Below are 20,151 nucleotides of genomic sequence, written 5' to 3' on the forward strand. Positions count from 1 at the left end.
TCATTCCAAGGATACGTTTAGATGTCATGCTAGGACCTGAGGACCCAACAGTAAATAAGACAGATGCATTTCCTGCTTCATAGAGCTTACACCAGCATTTAACTACCAAAAACAATTCTAAGGTATAAAAGCATGATTATTATAGCCTATAATGTTAGGTTGTTGCCCTAGGATTTTTGTTCTGCTTTGGTTTGGATTGGGAAATTATAATGTATCTTATGCCCAGAAAAGATCTAGGATCCCTGAAGAAATCTTACTCCCAGGGCTTCACTTATATGTGAAGAGGACAATTCCCTGTTACTGATGGTCTGGTGACCATAACAGGATGGAATAGTATGCACAGCTAAGCTAAGACAGTTTTCTTTTATATTTGTTTGCTTGGTTGGCTTAGTTAGTTGGTTGGTTGCCTTTTTTTTTTTTTTTTTTTTTTGGTACCAGTGAAGAGACAGACTACTGAGATCAGAGACCTAGAGCGTGGTGGAGACAGTCCAGCCGCCTTCTTATGTTTACGATTCTCTACACCTGGAAGAGGAGAAGAGGCAGAAAATGGGTAGTCCAGCCTTGCCACCCTACTCACCTCTGTGTCTGATTCATCCAATAGGAACAAGGATCACTCCTGGTTGGGACTATAATCACAGAGCACAGGCCAGTAAGGGCAGATTTTCTGGGACACTGCACTCCAAGGAATAACGTTTTAGCTGGCCCCAACTCAGCAAGTCTCTCCTCTTGAAAAGTACAGGGCCATCCAAGGCACAGTGAGGAAGCCAAAATGGTAATGGCCACATCTTTAGATGAATGGGCTTTGAAGTCCCTGAAAGAGCAAACTGCTCTTGATCTTGCTTCCTCCCCTGGAACATTTGTAGTTCCCACAAAAGCACAGAAACTTGTTCCAGCTCTGCTGATCAAAAGCATTTCCCAAATATAAAGATAAATATCCTGTACTTCTTTCTTCCCCTTTCTCTCTGGTCAGCTTCCTGGGGTCACAAGAATAAGATTTAAACCCCCAAAGGGCACCACTAATGTGGTCACTTATTTGTTTATGCACCGTGCATCTGTGCTTTGGTGTCTTAGAGGCTTGAGAAATGATTCCCATTTTAAGGTCATGCAGTGGAGAACAGGAGCCTCTAGGAAACCTAATTTTCCACTTAGGCCTGTGCTTTCTGCTGCTGCTGCTACTGCTTGTTATTTTTACTATTATCATTATAGTTGCTATTATTATTGTCTTTAATATTTAATAATCCTTAATTTATTATGAATCGTTTAAACATCCTGTGTGTGAGGCAGAAAAAAGTAATCATCCCCAATGAAGTATGAAAGAAATGGATCGTACCAACCTGCTAGTCAGAAAAAAGTATAGTAAATATACTATTTCCTTGTTGTTTCCAGACTTTTTTGGACACTGTGGTATATTTACAGGAATATCACTTGCAAAGGTATCTGGAGATTGGAAAAAAGATATTCTAAGTATTTTTTTAAACAACTAAAATCCTGTTTAAAAATCAGTTTACCTTATCTATGTTCCTCTCAAGATAGCTTGTATTATCCCAACAACAACATAATCTTCTAGAGGTTTCTAATCTCTGGAAACTTTGTCACAGTAAAGTTGAAAACAAATGTTTTTTCCACTTCTGTATACCTTTATGTTATTACTCATCCTGAGCAGGACACTGAGAAGCCAATATACAGAAGGAAGTATTTTCAGTGTGTCAGAAAAGCTATCAGATTGCTGTACTCACTGGGATAGCAATCACATACTGAAATAGAGGAATGTTCTCTAAAGAAATTTAAAAAATTATACGATTATCCAATGGAACATGAGAGTATGGGAAGTCTATCCTAAAGTTGAGTTTAGTAAGCCTTCACAGAAACTTAGTAAAATTTTCATAATGCCTGAACAATGAGCATACATCCTAAAGATTAAGGATGCTGATGTTATACTCTGAGGAGCAGGCATTGAGAAGGATGGCTAAAGAACTTGAAAACTAGTCACCATTTTCACCTGCCTCTTACCATAAACACTTAGCAGGGGTCCACAATACTCCTAATCTCTTCATGTGACATCAGCAGGCAAGGTTAGCTAGTCAGTCTTTGTGTTTCTTCCCTGAACCCTTAGCACTGTTCCTGGGGCTACTGTACCTACGCTCCAAACTATGATAATCAAAGGATTCATTCAACTGTCTAAAGTATTTTAGAATTTGTTAACATGGCAAAGTCCTCCAAAGTTATAGTAATAACATTCCAGAATATTCAAAGATTCCATTCTCTTTTTTCTTTTTTTAAAAATAAACAATTTTACCAGCACAGAGTTGACCATAACTTCAATTTACAAATTAACATCTCAACTACCAACTACAAAATCATATTCATACACACAAAGCTGCTGGACCAAGTATGATTAGATATTCTAAGACTTCCACTAATATTAACCTACTACTTGTCCAATTCATTCTTCCTAGCACACAAGAAGTAAAGTAACAGAAGTTTCTCAAATGTACCTTTTTTTTTTTAATTAAGGCAGTTTAATGTATTACTTTAATCAGCCACTTTGGAAAAGATGATTATTTCTCTTTTAGTTTTAGAGTGGGGTTGACACATACAGAACTGAAGTATAGGAGGATAATTTAAGAGCCATTGGTCTAGGTTATTTATTATTTTATTTTATTTTATTTTATGTCTCAGGATGCATGTGCAGAACATACAGGTTTCTTGCATAGGTAAACGTGTGTCATGGTGGGTTGCCCCACCTATCAATGCATCACCTAGGTATTAAGCCCCACATGCCTTAGCTATTGATCCTGCTGTTCTCCCTCCCCCAATATCCCTGACAGGCCCCAGTGTGTGTTATTCTTCTCCCTGTGTCCATGTGTTCTCATTGTTCAGCTCCCACATATAACTGAGAACATGTGGTGTTTGGTTTCCTGTTCCTGTGTTTATCTGCTGAGGATAATGGCTTCCAGCTCCAACCATATCCCTGCAAAGGACATGATCTCATTCCATTTTTTGGCTGCATAGTATTCCATGGTGTATATGTACCACATTTTCTTTATCCAGTCTATCACTGATGGGCATTTGGGTTGGTTTCATGTCTTTGCTATAGTGAATAGTGCTGCAATGGACAGAATGATTTACATTCCTTTGGATATATACCCAGTAATGAGATTGCTGGGTCAAATGGTATTTCTGGTTCAAGGTCTTTGAGGAATTCCCACACTGTCTTCCACAATGGTTGATCCAATTTACATTCCCACCAACAGTGTAAAAGCATTCCAATTTCTCCAAAGCCTTGCCACCATCTGTTGTTTCTTGACTTTTAAATAATGCTTATTAATAAGTTTAAGTTCCTTGTAGATTCTGGCTTTGTCAGATAGATAGACTGCAAAATTTTTCTCCCATTCTGTTTGGTCGTTCACTTTGAGAATAGTCTCTTTTGCTGTGCACACTCTCTTTAGTTTAATTAGATCTCATTTGTCAATTTTTGCTTTTGTGGCAATTGCTTTTGGTGTTTTAATCATGAAATCTTTGCTCATGCCTATGTCCTGAATTGCATTGCCTAGTTTTTCTTATAGGGTTCTTATAGTTTAGGGGTTTACATCAAAGTATTTAATCCATCTTGAGTTAATTTTTGTATAAGGTACAAGGAAGAGATCCTATTTTAATTTTATGCATATGAGTAGCCAGTTTTCCCAGCAGCATTTATTAAATAGGGACTCCTTTCCCCATTGCATGTTTTTGTCAGGTTCATTAAAGATCAGATGATTGTTGATGTTTGGTCTTATTTCTGAGATCTCTATTCTGTTCCATTGGTCTATGTGTCTGTTTTTGTACCAGTACTACGTTGTTTGGGTTACTGTAGCCTTGTAGTATAGTTTGAAGTCAGGTAACATGATGCTGCCACCTTTGTTTTTTTCTCTTTCTTAGGACTGTCTTGGCTATATGGGCTCTTTGTTGGTTCCATATGAATTTTAAAGTAGTGTTTTCTAATTCTGTGAAGAATGTCGATGGTAATTTAATGGGAAAAGCATTGAATCTATAAATTACTTTGGGCAGTGTGGTCATTTCCATGATACTGATTCTTCCTATCCATAAGCATGGAATGTTTTTTCGTTTGTTTGTGCTGTCTCTTATTTCCTTGAGTAGTAGTTTGTAGTTCTCTGATATGGTTTGGCTGTGTCCTCACCCAAATCTCATCTTAAATTATAGCTCTATAATTTTCATGTGTCATGGGAGAGACTCAATGGGAAGTAATTGAATCATGGGGGCAGGTCTTTTCTATGCTGTTGTCATGATAGTGAATAAGTCTCATGAGATCTGAAGGTTTTATAAAACAGCCAGTCCCCTGTGAATGTTCTCTTGCCTGCTGCCATGTAAGATATGCCTTTGCTCCTCCTTTGCCTTCTGTGTTGATTGTGAGGCTTCCTTAGCCATGTGGAATTTTGAGTCCATTCAACATCTTTTTCTTTATAATTATCCAGTCTCAGGTATGTCGTTATTAGCAGAGTGAAAATGAACTAATACAATACATTGGTACCAGTAGAGGGGGCTGTTGCTCTAAAGATACTGAAAATGTGGCAGCGACTTTGGAACTGGGTAACAGGCAAAGGGTGGAAGTTTGGAGGGCTCAGAAGAAGACAGGAAAATGTGGGAAAGTTTGGAAATTCCTAGAAACTTGTTGAACGGTTTGACCAAAATGCTGATAATGATATGGACAATGAGGTCCAAGTTGAATTGGTCTCAGGTGGAGATGAGGAACTTGTTGGGAACTGGAGCAAAGGCGACTCTTGTTATGTGTTAGCAAAGGAACTGGCAGCATTTTGTCCCTGCCCTAGAGATTTGTGGAGCTTTGAACTTGAGAGAGATGATTTAGGGTATCTGGCAGAAGAAATTTCTAAGCAGCAAAACATTCAAAATGTGACTTGGGTGCTGTTAAAGGCATTCAGTTTTATGTACTCACAAAGATATGTATTGGAATTGGAACTTACGTTTAAAAGAGGAGAGTGTGAAAATTTGGAAAATTTGCAGCCTGACAATGCGATAAAAAAGAAAAACCCATTTTCTAAACAGAAGTTCAAGCCGGCTGCATACATCTGCGTAAGTAGTGAGGAGCCAAATGTTAATTGCTAAGACAATCGGGAAAATGTCTCCAGGACATGACAGAGACCTTCACAGAATCCCCTCCCATCACAACATCCCCTCCCATCACAACCCAGAAGGCCTAGAGGAAAAAAATGGTTTTCTGGGCTAGGCCCAGGGCCTCAGTGCTTTGTGCAGTCTCAGCACTTCGTGCCCTGCATCCCAACTGTGGCTAAAAGGGGCCAACATAGAGCTCAGGCTGTTGCTTCAGAGGGTGCAAGCCCCAAGACTTGGTGACTTACACATGATGTTGGGCCTGCATGTGCACAGAAGACGATAATTGAGGTTTGGGAACCTCAGTCTGGATTTCAGAGGATGTATGGAAACACCTGGGTATCCAGGGAGAGGTATGCTACAGGGGTGGAGCCCTCATGGAGAACCTCTTCTAGGGCAGTGGAGAAGGAAAAAGTGGAGTGTGAGCCCCCACACAGATTCCCCATCTGAGGACTGCCTGGGGGAGCTGTGATAAGAGGGCCACCATCCTCCAGAACTGAGGATGGTAGATCCACCTACAGCTTGCACTGTGTACCTGGAAAAGCCACAGAAAACACAGCCCATGAAAGCAGCCAGAAGGGGAGTTATACCCTACAAAGCCAGAGGGGTGGAGCTGCCCAAGACCATGGGAACCCACCTCTTACATGAGCTTGACCTGGATGTGAGACATGGAGACAAAGGAGACCATTTTGGAACTTTAAGATTTTACTGCCCCGCTGGATTTTGGACTTGCATGGGTCCTATAGCCCCTTCATTTTGGCCTATTTTTCCCATTTGAAATGGGTGTGTATACCCAATGCCTGTACCCCCATTGTATATAGGAAGTAACTAATGTACTTTTGATTTTACAGGCTCATAGGCAAAGGGACTTGCCTTGTCTCAGATAAGACTTTAGACTGTGAACTTTTCAGTTAATGCTGAAATGAGTTAAGACTTTGGGGGACTCTTGGAAAGGCATGATTGGTTTTGAAATGTTAGGCCATGAGATTTGGGAGGGGCCGGGGGTGGATTGATATGGTTTGGCTGTGTCTCCACCCAAATCTTATCTTGAATTGTAGCGCCCATAATTCCCACATGTCATAGGTGGGACCCAGTGGGAGGTAATTGAATCATGGGGGCAGATCCTTCCCATGCTGTTCTCCTAATAATGAGTAAGTCTCACAAGATCTGATGGTTTTATAAAGGAGAGTTCCCCTCTTCTTGCCTGTCACCATGTTTATGTGACTTTGGTCCTCATTCACCTCCTACCATGATTGAGGCCTCCCAGCTGTGTGGAACTCTGAGTCTGTAAACCTCTTTCCTTTATAAATTACCTAGTCTTGGGTATGTCTTTGTTAGCAGAGTGAGAGCAGACAATACATTCTCCTTGAAGAGGTCCTTCATTTCCTTTGTTAGCTGTATTCCTAGGTATTTTATTCTCTTCCTAGCAATTGTGAATGGAAATTCATTCATGATTTGGCTCTCTGCTCATCTATTGTTGGTGCATAGGAATGCTTGTGATTTTTACACACTGATTTTGTATTCTGATACTTTGCTAAAGTTGCTTATCAGCTTAAGAAGCTTTTGGGCTGAGATGATAAGTTTTTTTAAAGATCATGGCATCTGCAAACAGAGAAAGTTTGACTTCCTCTCTTCCTATTTGAATACCCTTTATTCCTTTCTCTTGAATGATTGCCCTGGCCAGAACTTCCAATAATATGTTGGATAGGAGTAGACGGAGAGGGCATCCTTGTCTTGCACTGGTTTTCAAAGGGAATGCTTCCAGCTTTTGCCCATTCAGTAGGATATTGCCTGTGGGTCTATAATAAGTGGATCTTATTATTTTGAGGTATGTTCCATTAATACCTAGTTTATTGACAGTTTTTAACCTGAAGGGATGTTGAATTATATTGAAGGCCTTTTCTATGTCTGTTGAGAAAATCATGTGTTTTTTGTCTTTAGTTCTGTTTATGTGATGAATTATGCTTATTGATTTGTATATGTTGAACCAGGCTTGCATTCCAGGAGATTAAGAAACTCACTCAAAACCACACAACTACATGGAAATTGAACAACCTGCTCCTGACTGACTCCTGGGTAAATAATGAAATTAAGGCAGAAATCAAAAAGTTCTTTGAAACCAATGAGAACAAAGAGACAATCTACCAGAATCTCTGTGATGTAGATAAAGCAGTTTTAAGAGGGAAATTTATAGCACTAAATTCCCACATCAAAAAGCTATAAAGATCTCAAATCAACACCCTAACATTGCAACTAAAAACTAAAGAGCCAAGAGCAACCAAACCCCAAAAGCTATCAGAAGACAAGAAATAAGGGAGACAGAGAGGAACTGAAGGAGATAAAGACTTATAAAATACCATTCAAAATATCAATGAATCCATGAGTTGGTTTCTGGGAAAAAATAATTAAATAGATAGACTGCTAGCTAGACTAGTAAAGAAAAGAAAGAAGAATCAAATAGACACAATAAAAAATGATAATGGGGATATCGCCACTGACCCCACAGAAATACAAACAACCATCAGAGAGGTAAACACCTCTATGCAGATAAACTAGAAAATACAGAAGAAATGGGTAAATTCCTGGACACATACATTTTCCCAAGGCTGAACAAGGAGGAAGTTGAATTGCTGAAGAGACCAATAACATGTTCTGAAATTGAGGAAGTGACAAACAGCCTACCCACTAAAGAAAGACCAGGACTAGATAAATTTACAGCTGAATTCTACCAGAGGTACAAAGAGGAGCTGGTATCATTTTTTTCTGAAACTATTCCAAATAATTGAAAAGGAAGGACTTCACCCTAACTCATTTTATGAAGCCAGCACATCCTGATACAAAAACCTGGCAGAGATACAACAAAAATAGAAAACTTCAGGTCAATATTCCTGATGAACATTGATGCAAAAATCCTCAATAAAATATTGGCAAACCGAATCCAGCAGCACATCAAAAAGCTTATCTGCCACAGTCTAAGTTATTTAAGCTATTTAAATTGCACTTTGAGACAAGATTATACTTTCTACCCCTATAGTAAACAAGTTGGCTAGCAACTAGTCTCTTGTTTTATGTTTTACCATAGCAAACTTCTTTTTTTGTTTGTTTGTTTTTTTGGTTTTTTTTTTTTTTTGAGACAGAGTCTTGCCCTGCCACCTGGACTGGAGTGCAGTGGCATGATCTCAGCTCATTGCAACCTCTGCCTCCCGAGTTCAGGCAGTTCTCCTGCCTCAGCTGGGACTACAAGTGCATGCCACCATGCCCAGCAAATTTTTGTATTTTTAGTAGAGACGGGGTTCCACTGTGTTGGCCAGTCTGGTCTTGAACTCCTGACCTCGTGATCCGCCCACCTCAGCCTCCCAAAGTGCTGGTAATATAGGTGTGAGCCAGTGTGCCCAGTCACCATAGCAAACTTCTTACAAATTTGTTCTTCATTATAAAGCAAAGACAGAATTTGGAATTGATTGTTTTAGAACTAGTGCTGCTAGAGAATTTTCCTTTTTAATATGAAGAGGATTTGTGGGCAATGGTGACATATGTACATAGAAAAAACAACACAATGCTATAATTATGAAACTTTTCAGAGAATCTTTAGTATTCAGTGTGAAACAGTGTCAGGTACTACAAAAGATGAGATAAAAAGAGTAAAAAATTCTTTCTGCCATCAAGTATCTTAGCAACTAGTAAGGGCAATAAGAGAACATAACTTTTACAATACACAACAGTTCATCACTGGCCTCTTAAGAGAGCTATAAGTTGCATAGTATTTGGATACAAAAGAGGGATCACAGTGAGCAGAGGGTCAGAAAAGGCGTCCTAAAAGTTGTAATTTTTAGAATACAATTAAGATTTCATTAACAAATTCAGAGTTCCTTGGGAAATTAAAAATTAAATTGAAACCATAAAGTGTTGTTTTGATTTTATAGATTAAATATAAAATGTGTGTTTTAGTCCCCTTGTATAAAAAACATATAAACTTCTCTAAAACCACATTGGCTGTGATCGTTGGTCTATCATTTTCACCCTGAATTTAAGTTAAAACCAATTAAATTTTAATCTGAAAGGAAAAGAAGAAAAAAGAAAACTAGCATTTATTGATTGCCACTGGCCTGACATAACCATTTTATATATTTTATTCATTAATTCTCACAAAAATCCATCAGGTGGGTAGATATTATTTCCCTCTGTTTTATAAATTTAAATGAGTCTCAAAAGTGTTAAATGTCTTTCTCCAATTTGCAAAACTAAGGGGCTTCAGAGACTTGGAGACCCAAGTCTATCTGTTTCCTACTCACACATTATTTTCCGCTCCTGCTTCCTAAACAGAAAAGAAAAAAAACAAAGTTTGTATTTAGAAAAAGGATCCAGTCTCATTGCCATTGGGCTCAGCTCACCTATGTGCATTTGCAGTAATAATAAAACATTGTTTCAAAATCTTAATAATCCAAGAAGGTATTTGCTAACTCATTAATTGTTATAATAATGTCTTAAAGAATGACTCATAGGAAAGGCCTCCAACTACATACTTCACTCCTTCCTCTGAGAGCATCAAATTGCATCAGATCAATATTTGCAATATCATACTGTTATTGCCGAGAATCAATAGTAAATTGAAAAAAAATAATAATAATCAGGCTACAGATCACCATGTCTTCGGTGCTGTTGAAGACCACATTTCTCTTCCCTATCACCCCATTCTCTCGCTCTAATTACAAACCTCCATATATTTAATTAAAAGTAAATTGATTGAAGAAATGAGAAAAACATTGGGTCTGAAACCCTTCCAGGTTTCCATCCAAGATCAAAATAGTTTTGTGGGTTTGTTTAACGTGTTTAAAATCTTTTATTGTTGGGTTCATGTTGTTAAGGGGTAGTAGCAGTAGTTTGTTTTATAGCACACATCACAAATCAAGTTAAAAAATTTTAAATACAGTTAATACCTTCATAAGTTAGAGCATCTTCCGAGTTTTCTATCACAAAGTTCTGTTTATAGGCTATTCAGTCACCAATTATCACATTTTAGCAATATACCAGTTTCTTGGGGTACTTAACAAAATCTTCTCTATTCCTAAAATGCTTATAGTCTAATAAAACCTTCAACCATGATTATCTCAATTGTAATAAAAGTAGAAAACAAAGAGAATTTATCATTTCTCAGTCATCAAAAAGCAAGCCTTTAGATAAAGAAGACATTTATATCTTCATTTCTATTCACTATGTGTAATCTTTAGCAATATTTTAAACAACAGATATATAAACAAAGTATGTCTAAATGTAAAGCCAACTTCCAGAGATGAGTTCTTTATCTTTTGCCTACCTCAATTCACCCTTAAAACTTACCCTGTGGCAAATCCTTCCTCAATTTGAATCCTTTCTTTTCAGTAGAGAAATTTGTCAAATTCCTTTTCTGCCTTTTTGTGTTGCAAGGGTCTTTTAAGGCTGAATTAATCCAATGGCTAAACTGTAGAAAAGAAATAGGAAAGTATACTTTGTTTTGTTTTACTTGGGAGCATGATATCATGGTTTTATTTAAAATATCGTAGCAATATTTAGGATGCTGATAGACACTTTTAGAAATAAAGTAAGAGTAATTAATTTGACAACAGAACTAGGAAAACAAGAGGCTGCCTTCCCAGCCTTCTACTTTTTGCTGCCACCTACAGTTTAAAGTCATCCAAGTTACTTAGCTAAGGATTGAATTAACTAGTATGATTCCCTAAGCTCAGGCACAGACCTTTCTTCGCATCCCAAGCCCCAGTGTGGCAAGAAGTGTTTGTTTGTTTGTCCCTCATGTTTGACGGCCCACCACAAGAGCTCACTCAGTCATGAAGCTAAAATAAAGATATTATCAAAAGTTCAGAATCCTAAAATTTTAGTAATAGTTGTGAAGATGTATGTCACTTAACACTTTATCATTTTTAAATTGCTTCTGATCACAGTCATTTGATCTTTACCACAACCCTGTGAAGCTGGTCAAGCAGATATTATTATTTACCATTTTATAGATGAGAACATAGAGAATGAGGTGGAGTCACTCAACTACGGTCAAAGAAAAAGAACCCCTCCTGGAGTAGAATTCACATTCTTTGATCCTTGCACAGTGATATGTCCCTTCAACTTCCAAGGTTATAGGCAGTATAACGACTGCTATCTCATAATGCATAAAAATTGCACTGGAGGCAAAACCAGTCCCCAGTTATGATTGTTACTGGAGATTCTTGAGAGAATATTGCCATGAATAAGAGTAAGAGACACTGAACCAGCAAAGATCATATTCATTCTAGATCTGCCACTGCATGGCTCAGTGGATTAGGGCAAATCACATCGACAACCCAGGATTCATCTGCTAATATTTCAGAAACACAACCCATATGCTCAGTACCAAATATTAATAGAATTATCAGATATGATATTTTTATTTTTATTTATTTTTCTTGAGATGGAGTCTTGCTCTTGTCACGTAGGCTGGAGTGCATTGGAGCAATCTCGGCTCACTGCAACCTCCGCCTCCTGGGTTCAAGCAATTCTCCTGCCTCAGCCTCCTGAGTAGCTGGGATCACAGTTGCTCACCACCATGTCCAGCTAATTTTTTGTATTTTTAGTAGAGACAGGGTTTCACCATCTCGTCCAGGCTGGTCTCGAACTCCTGACTGCAGATGATCCACCTGCCTCGGCCTCCCAAAATGCTGGGATTATAGGTGTGAGCCACCACGCCCGGCCCACATATGGTATTGTTGTCCTTGCTTTTCATACACAGGTATTTCTGTTTCTGGGGAAACATAGAGCTGATTTCTATTAGTGATAATAGGATATCCTTCTGTATTTAAAAAGGACTGTAGGTAGGAGTGTGGTGGCTCATGCCTATAATCCCAACGCTTTGGGAAGTTGAGGCTGGAGGATTGCTTAAGCTCAGAGTTCAAGAACAGCCTAGGTAACATATTGAGATCCCATCTCTACAAATTTTTTTTTTAAACTAACTGGGCATGGTGGAGCCGCCTGTAGTCCAAGCTACCTGGGAGGTTGAGGTGGGAGGATCACTTGAGCCCAGGAAGTTGAGACTGCAATCAGCCATGATCGCACCACAGCACTCCGGCCTGAGCCACAGAGTGAGACCTTATCTCCAATAAAAGTAGAAAAGAAAATTAAGAGGATGGTCGTATACATTCCACTCACACTGAGATTTCCTGAAGGAAATTGGATTAGAAATGGACTTTGAAGAACCAGAGAAAATTCATGTAGTTGTTCAATATATATTGCAGACCTTTTTTTTTTTTTAAACTAGACTTTATTTTTTTTAGAGCAGTTTTGGATTCAGAGCAAAACTAAATGGAAAATACAGAGAGTTCCCACATACTCCTCCCTGACCACATATACACAACCTTCCCACCATCAACATCCCAATCAGTGTGGTGCATTTGCTACAGTTAATGAACCAACATTGACACATTATCAACCAAAGCTCATGTTTTACATTAGGGTTCACTGTTTGTGTTATATATTCTATGGGTTTAAAGCGTAGAATAACATCCATTCACCATTATAGTACCAGAGAATAGTTTCACTGCCCTAAGACTCCCCTGTGCTCCACCTATTCATCTCTTCCTCCTCCCAAACCCCTGGCAACCATTCATCTTTTTACTGTCTCTACAGTTTTGCCTTTTCCAGAATGACATATAGCTGTAGTCATATAGTATGTAGCCTTTTCAAGTTTGCTTCTTTCAATTAGCAATATGCATTTAAGATTCCATCATATCTTTTCTTTTTATTATTATTATTACTATTATACTTTAAGTTCTAGAGTACATATGCACAATGTGCAGATTTGTTACATATGTGTACATGTGCCATGTTGGTGTGCTGCACCCATTAACTCATCATTTACATTAGGTATAACTCCTAGTGCTATCCCTCCTGCCTCCCTGAACCCCATGACAGGCCAGTATGTGATGTTCCCCACCCTGTGTCCAAGTGTTCAATTCCCACCTATGAGTGAGAATATGTGGTGTTTGGTTTTCTGTCCTTGTGATAGTTTACTCAGAATGATGGTTTCCAGCTTCATCCATGTCCCTACAAGTCCCTACAAAGGACATGAACTCATCCTTTTTTATGGCTGTATACTATTCCATAGTGTATATGTGCCACATTTTCTTAATCCAGTCTATCATTGATGGACATTTGGGTTGGTTCCAAGTCTTTGCTATTGTGAATAGTGCCTCAATAAACATACGCGTGCGTGTGTCTTTATAGCAGCATGATTTATAATCCTTTGGGTATATATCCAGTAATGGAATGGCTGGGTCAAATGGTATTTCTAGTTCTATATCCTTGAGGAATTGCCACACTGTCTTCCACAATGGTTGAACTAGTTTACAGTCCCACCAACAGTGTAAAAGTGCTCCTATTTCTCCACATCCTCTCCAGCACCTGTTGTTTCCTGACTTTTTAATGATCGCCATTCTAACTGGTGTGAGATGGTATCTCACTGTGGTTTTGATTTGCATTTCTCTTATGGCCAGAGATGATGAGCATTTTTTCATGTATCTATTGGCTGTGTAAATGTCTTCTTCTGAGAAGTGTCTGTTCATATCCTTCACCCACTTTTGATGGGGTTGTTTGATTTTTTTTTCTTGTAAATTTGTTTAAGTTCTTTGTAGATTCTGGATATTAGCCCTTTGTCAGATGGGTAGATTGTAAAAATTTTCTCCCATTCTGTAGGTTGCCTGTTCACTCTGATGGTAGTTTCTTTTGCTGTGCAGAAGCTCTTTAGTTTAATTAGATCCCATTTGTCAATTTTAGCTTTTGTTGCCATTGCTTTTGGTGTTTTAGTCATGAAGTCCTTGCCCATGCCTATGTCCTGAATGGTATTACCTAGGTTTTCTTCTAGGGTTTTTATGGTATTAGGTCTAACATTTAAGTCTTTAAATCCATCTTGAATTAGTTTTTGTATAAGGTGTAAGGAAGGGATCCAGTTTCAACCTTCTACATACGGCTAGCCAGTTTTCCCAGCACCATTTGTTAAATAGGGAATCCTTTCCCCATTTCTTGTTTTTGTCAGGTTTGTCAAAGATTAGATGGTTGTAGATGTGTGGTATTATTTCTGAGGGCTCTGTTCTGTTCGATTGGTCTATATCTGTGTTTTGGTACCAGTACCATGCTGTTTTGGTTACTGTAGCCTTGTAGTATGGTTTGAAGTCAGGTAGTGTGATGTTTCCGGCTTTGTTCTTTTGGCTTAGGATGATCTTGGCAATGCAGGCTCTTTTTTGGTTCCATATGAACTTTAAAGTAGTTTTTTCCAATTCTGTGAAGAAAGTCATTGGTAGCTTGATGGGGATGGCATTGAATCTATAAATTACCTTGGGCAGTATGGCCATTTTCAAAATATTGATTCTTCTTATCCATGAGCATGGAATGTTCTTCCATTTGTTTGTGTCCTCATTTATTTCATTGAGGAGTGGTTTGTAGTTCTCCTTGAAGAGGTCCTTCACATCCCTTGTAACTTGGATTCCTAGGTATTTTATTCTCTTTGACGCAATTGTGAATGGGAGTTCATTCATGATTTGGCTCTCTGTTTGCCTGTTATTGGTGTTTAGGAATGCTTGTGATTTTTGCACATTGATTTTGTATCCTGAGACTTTTCTGAAGTTGCTTATCAGCTTAAGGAGATTTTGGGCTGAGACGATGGAGTTTTCTAAATATACAATCATGTCATTTGCAAACAGGGACAATTTGACTTCCTCTTTTCCTAATTGAATACCCTTTATTTCTTTATCCTGCCTGATTGCCGTGGCCAGAACTTCCAACACTATGTTGAATAGGAGTGTTGAGAGAGGGTATCCCTGTCTTGTGCCAGTTTTCAAAGGAAATGCTTCCAGTTTTTGCCCATTCAGTATGATATTGGCTGTGGGTTTGTCATAAATAACTCTTATTATTTTGAGGTACATCCCATTAATACCTAGTTTATTGACAGTTTTTAGCATGAAGGACTGTTGAATGTTGTTGAAGACCTTTTCTGCATCTATTGAGATAATCATGTGGTTTTTGTCTTTGGTTCTGTTTATATGATGGATTACGTGTATTGGTTTGTGTACCAGCCTTGCATCCCAGGGATGAAGCCAACTTGATCATGTGGATAAGCTTTTGATGTGCTGCTGGATTCAGTTTTCCAGTATTTTATTGAGGATTTTTGCATTGATGTTCATTAGGGATATTGGTGTAAAATTCTCTTTTTTTTTTGTTGTTGTTGTGTCTCTGCCAGGCTTCGGTATCAGGACAATGCTGGCCTCATAAAATGAGTTACGGAGAATTCCCTCTTTTTCTATTGATTTGAATAGTTTCAGAAGGAATAGTACCGGCTCCTCTTTGTACCTCTGGTAGAATTAGGCTATGAATTCATCTCGTCCTGGACTTTTTTGGTTGGGTATTGCCAACCTTTTTACATAAGTCCCAGCCCTAGACTCTGAAAATTAAGCAGTGAAACCTAGCAATGGCCCCACCCTCCTCTATAGCTTTTTTTTCCCCCCACAAATAAGCTAGTACAGATATAGAATGCCACATGCTGATCCATACAATGAAGAAAAATATAGCATGCCAAGTGGAATAAGGAGTCCCAGGTAGAGAGGGGTGTGTGTGTGTGTATGTGTTAGAACTGCGGTGGAGGGGGTAGAAGGTTAATGTTTTATATAACGTAATCAAAAGAAACCTCACTGACAGTTTGAGCCAGAGGTCAAATGAGCAGAGACCTGAGGAGGTGAGGGAGCAACCCATGAGGAAATATGGGAGAGAGCTTTTACAGCAAGGAATAACAAGGCCTAAGGTGAGTGCTGCCTGTTTAATATGTTTAAGGGGAAGCAAAGAGACCAGTGTGGCTGGATGGAGTTAGCGTGGAAGAGACAGAAGAGATGAGGTCAGAGAAGTGCTGAGAGCCTCGTAAGGATTTTGGACTTTACTCCAAGTGAGATTGGAAGCCACTGAGAGACTCTGAGATGTGATAGGAACAATATCAAAGATTTCGAATAAGGAACATTTTAAAATTATGATTATATATCAGAAAAAGCTAATAAAGAAACCTAAAGAGACTTATCAATGTTGACATTCTAATACATATCTTCTATAAACACTGAGGATTCCTCTGCCATTTAAATTTTCAGAGAGAATAAGATGTTTTAAAGTCTCCAAGCCACTCAACTAGAACCAGAATCAATTCTCTATTATACAATCCAAATTAAGCACAGGTAAAGTTACTTCTCATGTTAAATTGTAATTTTTATATTCAAGACTCAACTAAACTCAAATACAGTACTTATCAAAATAATAAAGGGTTTCTATAGAAATCTGTATACTTCCTATCCAGACTTTCCATCGTACAATTGCAGATCATGTTTTTAAAAATTCACTGAGGGATATTTGCTGAGTCCTGAATGTCGTGGTGATAATAGGATATTCTTCTCTGTGTAAATCTGCCTTCCTCACAGCGAAATGTCTCTAATCTAATTGTGTGACTTCAGGCAATCCTCGGGTTGCTTTAGCCTCTTGCACATCCTGTTCATAATAGGGGTAGTAAGGTGGCCTACTTCTTTCCCCATAATAATTTATTATTAATGATAGAACCATCATGAAATGTTGTGGGCTTCATTGATGAATGTGTTATGTCATTTCACAACAATTACTGAAGCACCATTCTTATGTCAGATATTGGGAAAAGTACAAAGGAAACGGTTGTTGAGGAGACTACCCTCCAACAAGCGCTAGTCTCCTGGGAAAGGCAAGCATGTATTTTGAAAGGTAACGTGCAGAATGCATTACAAGCTGTCACAGGATTATTAGGGCAATAAAATCATCGGTTTGGTACTTTAGATTTAAAAAAAATTCTTTCATAAACAGCATCTCATTTGATATTTATACCATTCCCAAACAATGCTTCTTAAACATAGTCAAAGGGAATGTAAATTTCAACTAAAGATTAAGGAAAGAACAAGAGTAGCTCAAGGAAGACCTCATGACAAGAACGTGAAGGATAATTTTTTTTTTAAATCGGATAAATATTTGCATAAGTGTAAAATGTAGAAAACTCTAATGATCCTCAAAACTAGCACTGTTGCCTTTTCACCTGAAGGTGGGACCTCCTGCTCTTTGGTTTGTGATGACCTTAAATCGTCTTTATTCCTAAAGAAAACCACATAAATTCTATCACAGGATGGTTTATTCAATCTCATTATTTGTCAGAAGGTCAAGAAAATAGAAACTTTGTTTCAATATTTCCAAAGAAAGAAAATATTGAAATCCACTATATAGTTGTGGTCATCATTAATATTTAGGAACATAGCAACCACAAACTTTTTTAAGAATAACATGGATATAATATGAAATGAAAAGATGGCATTCTGCTAGAACTTCATGAATAGTTACTGCTTTTATTCTGAAAATAAAAACGTTGATATACTTCATGTCATCAGGAGTTTTATACTTTTGTTCCACTTCACTGAAAATAACAAGGTAATCTTACGTGGTTCCTCCAAATTGGAAACCACTTCATGTAATATATTGACCAAAAACGTTCCCTTTATAAGTTTAAAACTGTATTCTTTCTTGAATCTAATCTTTGCTTAATGGCTTTGCATAGAGGTAACTCCAATTCAAGGTAACTTGCATGCAGCCCAAGTATTGCAATATAAATAAAATACACTGGACAGAGAATCAGGGGATGTGAGGTCTGCCCCAAATGGTTATATTGACTAGCAAGTCACTCAAGTTATTTAGGTCTCAGTTATGCCGTCTATCAAATGAAAGAATATTTCTTTAAAAGAATTTTGTTTTTTCTTGAAAATTTGTGTTTAAAATACTCATTTGTGATAGACATATCTACATATATACATTGCATGCAAATATACACAATAAAATAAATTCCCATACTTTTTCACAAAATCAGCATGGATCATTTTTCCCACTTCATCAAAATTTCATCTAGTCAATAATGTTTCTTGACCTGGGGGACCATTTTTAATTGACACTGGCCAGAGTGTCATTTTTTCCTGTTTGTTTGAAGTTCATAATAAAATTTCCCAAAACATCAATTTTCATGTGAATTTCTCCGTAAGGGAAACATCAGGTAAAAAGTAGGGAAGGCAGAGCAGGAACTGACAGCAACTCATGTGAACCATAAATTTTTGTTTACAGCACATGAAGTGTCATCCAATTGCTTCATATGCCATCATTAGAGTAAAAGTTGAAGATAAGGAACAACAATAAAGTTTTGCTGAAGGGCTGGAAAAAACATTTAGCTGTATTTCTTTTCACATTTGTTTTTTCAGATTGCTAATATAAAGAGTCAACTTTTGAACCTTAAGCCATTTTTAGACCAGCCCTAAAAGAAGCAATAAAAGCAACTAAATCACTTCATGGACCATTTTGTTTTTCTCCATCCTAGGTATATGATTTTCCTTTCCTGCAATGTCTCTACTCACCAGGAAGTATCATCTCTAGGGGTACCATACAGCATAGATGAATAGAGATGCAGCAGCTTAGATGACAGTATTTTCCCCACCATCAATGACAAATATTCCCCAAACCCTAAACTGTGTCCTTGTTGTAACCTCACAACCATCTGACCCCATACACTGAGAGGCTTTCAAAGAGCTCATTGGATGAAATATTTGGGAAAAAATGAAAGGAATCTTAGAGATTACTTAGTCAAAATTTGCAATCTATTTTTTAAAGTAACATAACTATTTGTTAAACAATATTATATTAAGAATAAAAATATTTAAATCTGATCAAAAGTGGAGTCACTTTGATTGAATTCAGATGTGGAAAACCTTGATAATCATCTATATAATCCTCTTTTTCTTCTCTTCCCCTTCCTCAACCTATTGTACTCATTTGTTAAATGAGAAAGCTAGTGTGATATTTCTATCCATGTAACAGAAAGTTTATGTAATAGATTTATAATTATCTGTTGATATATAGATTATAATTTATATGTAATAGAAATTATATAATAGGAGTTTCTCTACTTACAGACTGCACACTTAGTAATTTTTATTAAGTTTAGCAAAAGTATGATAAAGAATAAAAATTCTACCCACTCGACTGAACCAAATGAGGGTATGAGCAATTGTCTGTAGTCATGGTGTTCACAACCATTGCAGTTTGTTAGTTTGAAATGTTTTTATGAAACTTATGTACCCCATTATGAGAGGTAAAAGTAATGAGACTATTAAAACTGCAAGTAAGAAAATACATATGACTATCAGAGAAAAGAGATGTGAAATAATTTTAAGAGCTGAGAAAAGTGATGAATTTTGCAATGCATATATTAGATTAAGTTTTGGAGAGCTTAGTTAATTCTCAAGGCAAGGCAAGGGATTGCCTGATACAGTGTGGGACAGGCCTATGAAATTGTGCAGATGTGCTTGTGCATTAAGAGACAAGAAAAGCAACTGAAAAAAGGGAGAAACTTTAGAGTATGTGGCTACAGAATCAGTATTAACTCTGATGCCTGTTAACCAGGTGTTAATTCCAAAAAAAGGTTGGGATTAACTTTAAGAATTTAAAATCTACTCTCAGTAAAAACATTACTCCTGAGACTTTCGTTCCAAGCCACTGATGATCCAGTGGTTTCAAAGCCCGTTAGAATCTGAACAGAATTAAAGTGAGCATCGAGGTTGTGAAGGAGAATGTAACTGCTGAGAAATTCCTCACAGCATTTGCCGGGCATATCAAAGGTAATTCCATCTTGGCAGATTTTGCTTGTGGAAAAATTGGTCTATTTGGGAAGAAAATAATATTGTCATTTTATCACTTCATATTTTCAGTGGAAATGATAGGATGGTTGGCACAAACTCCTCTCAATCTCTTAGGACTTAGGAACAAAGGAATATATGAATAGCTTTTTAGAGCCCAGTTCGTTCATATCTAGAGACCCAGTTTGCTCTACATAATGAACAACTAAACTTCTCAGTAGCACCACAAGTTTCTTATCGTGAATGAGTTGGCCTATTTGGAGGGCACTACACTTAAATTTTTGTTTTCCTT

The 20,151-nt window shown here is 37.6% G+C and overlaps 2 protein-coding genes across 9 annotated transcripts in view; one reads left to right on the plus strand and one right to left on the minus strand.

The window, feature by feature from the left end:
* Positions 1–20,151, plus strand: part of GRM3 (glutamate metabotropic receptor 3) — a 229,105-nt gene that overhangs the window by 156,948 nt on the left and 52,006 nt on the right. The gene's annotated exons all lie outside the window — the stretch shown is intronic.
* The window catches only part of KIAA1324L (KIAA1324 like), a 276,854-nt gene that overhangs the window by 5,485 nt on the left and 251,218 nt on the right, over positions 1–20,151 (minus strand). For all 7 annotated transcript variants that reach the window (XM_031665967.1, XM_031665970.1, XM_031665969.1 and 4 more), the window contains 2 exons: positions 10,462–10,582; positions 1,335–1,437 (listed from right to left, as the gene is read on the minus strand). In XM_031665967.1, the coding sequence (XP_031521827.1) occupies positions 1,335–1,437; positions 10,462–10,582 (224 nt within the window). The remainder of the gene's footprint in view (positions 1–1,334; positions 1,438–10,461; positions 10,583–20,151) is intronic.

This window comes from Papio anubis, chromosome 4 (assembly GCF_008728515.1).
Source record: "Papio anubis isolate 15944 chromosome 4, Panubis1.0, whole genome shotgun sequence".
Lineage (NCBI taxonomy): Eukaryota > Metazoa > Chordata > Mammalia > Primates > Cercopithecidae > Papio > Papio anubis.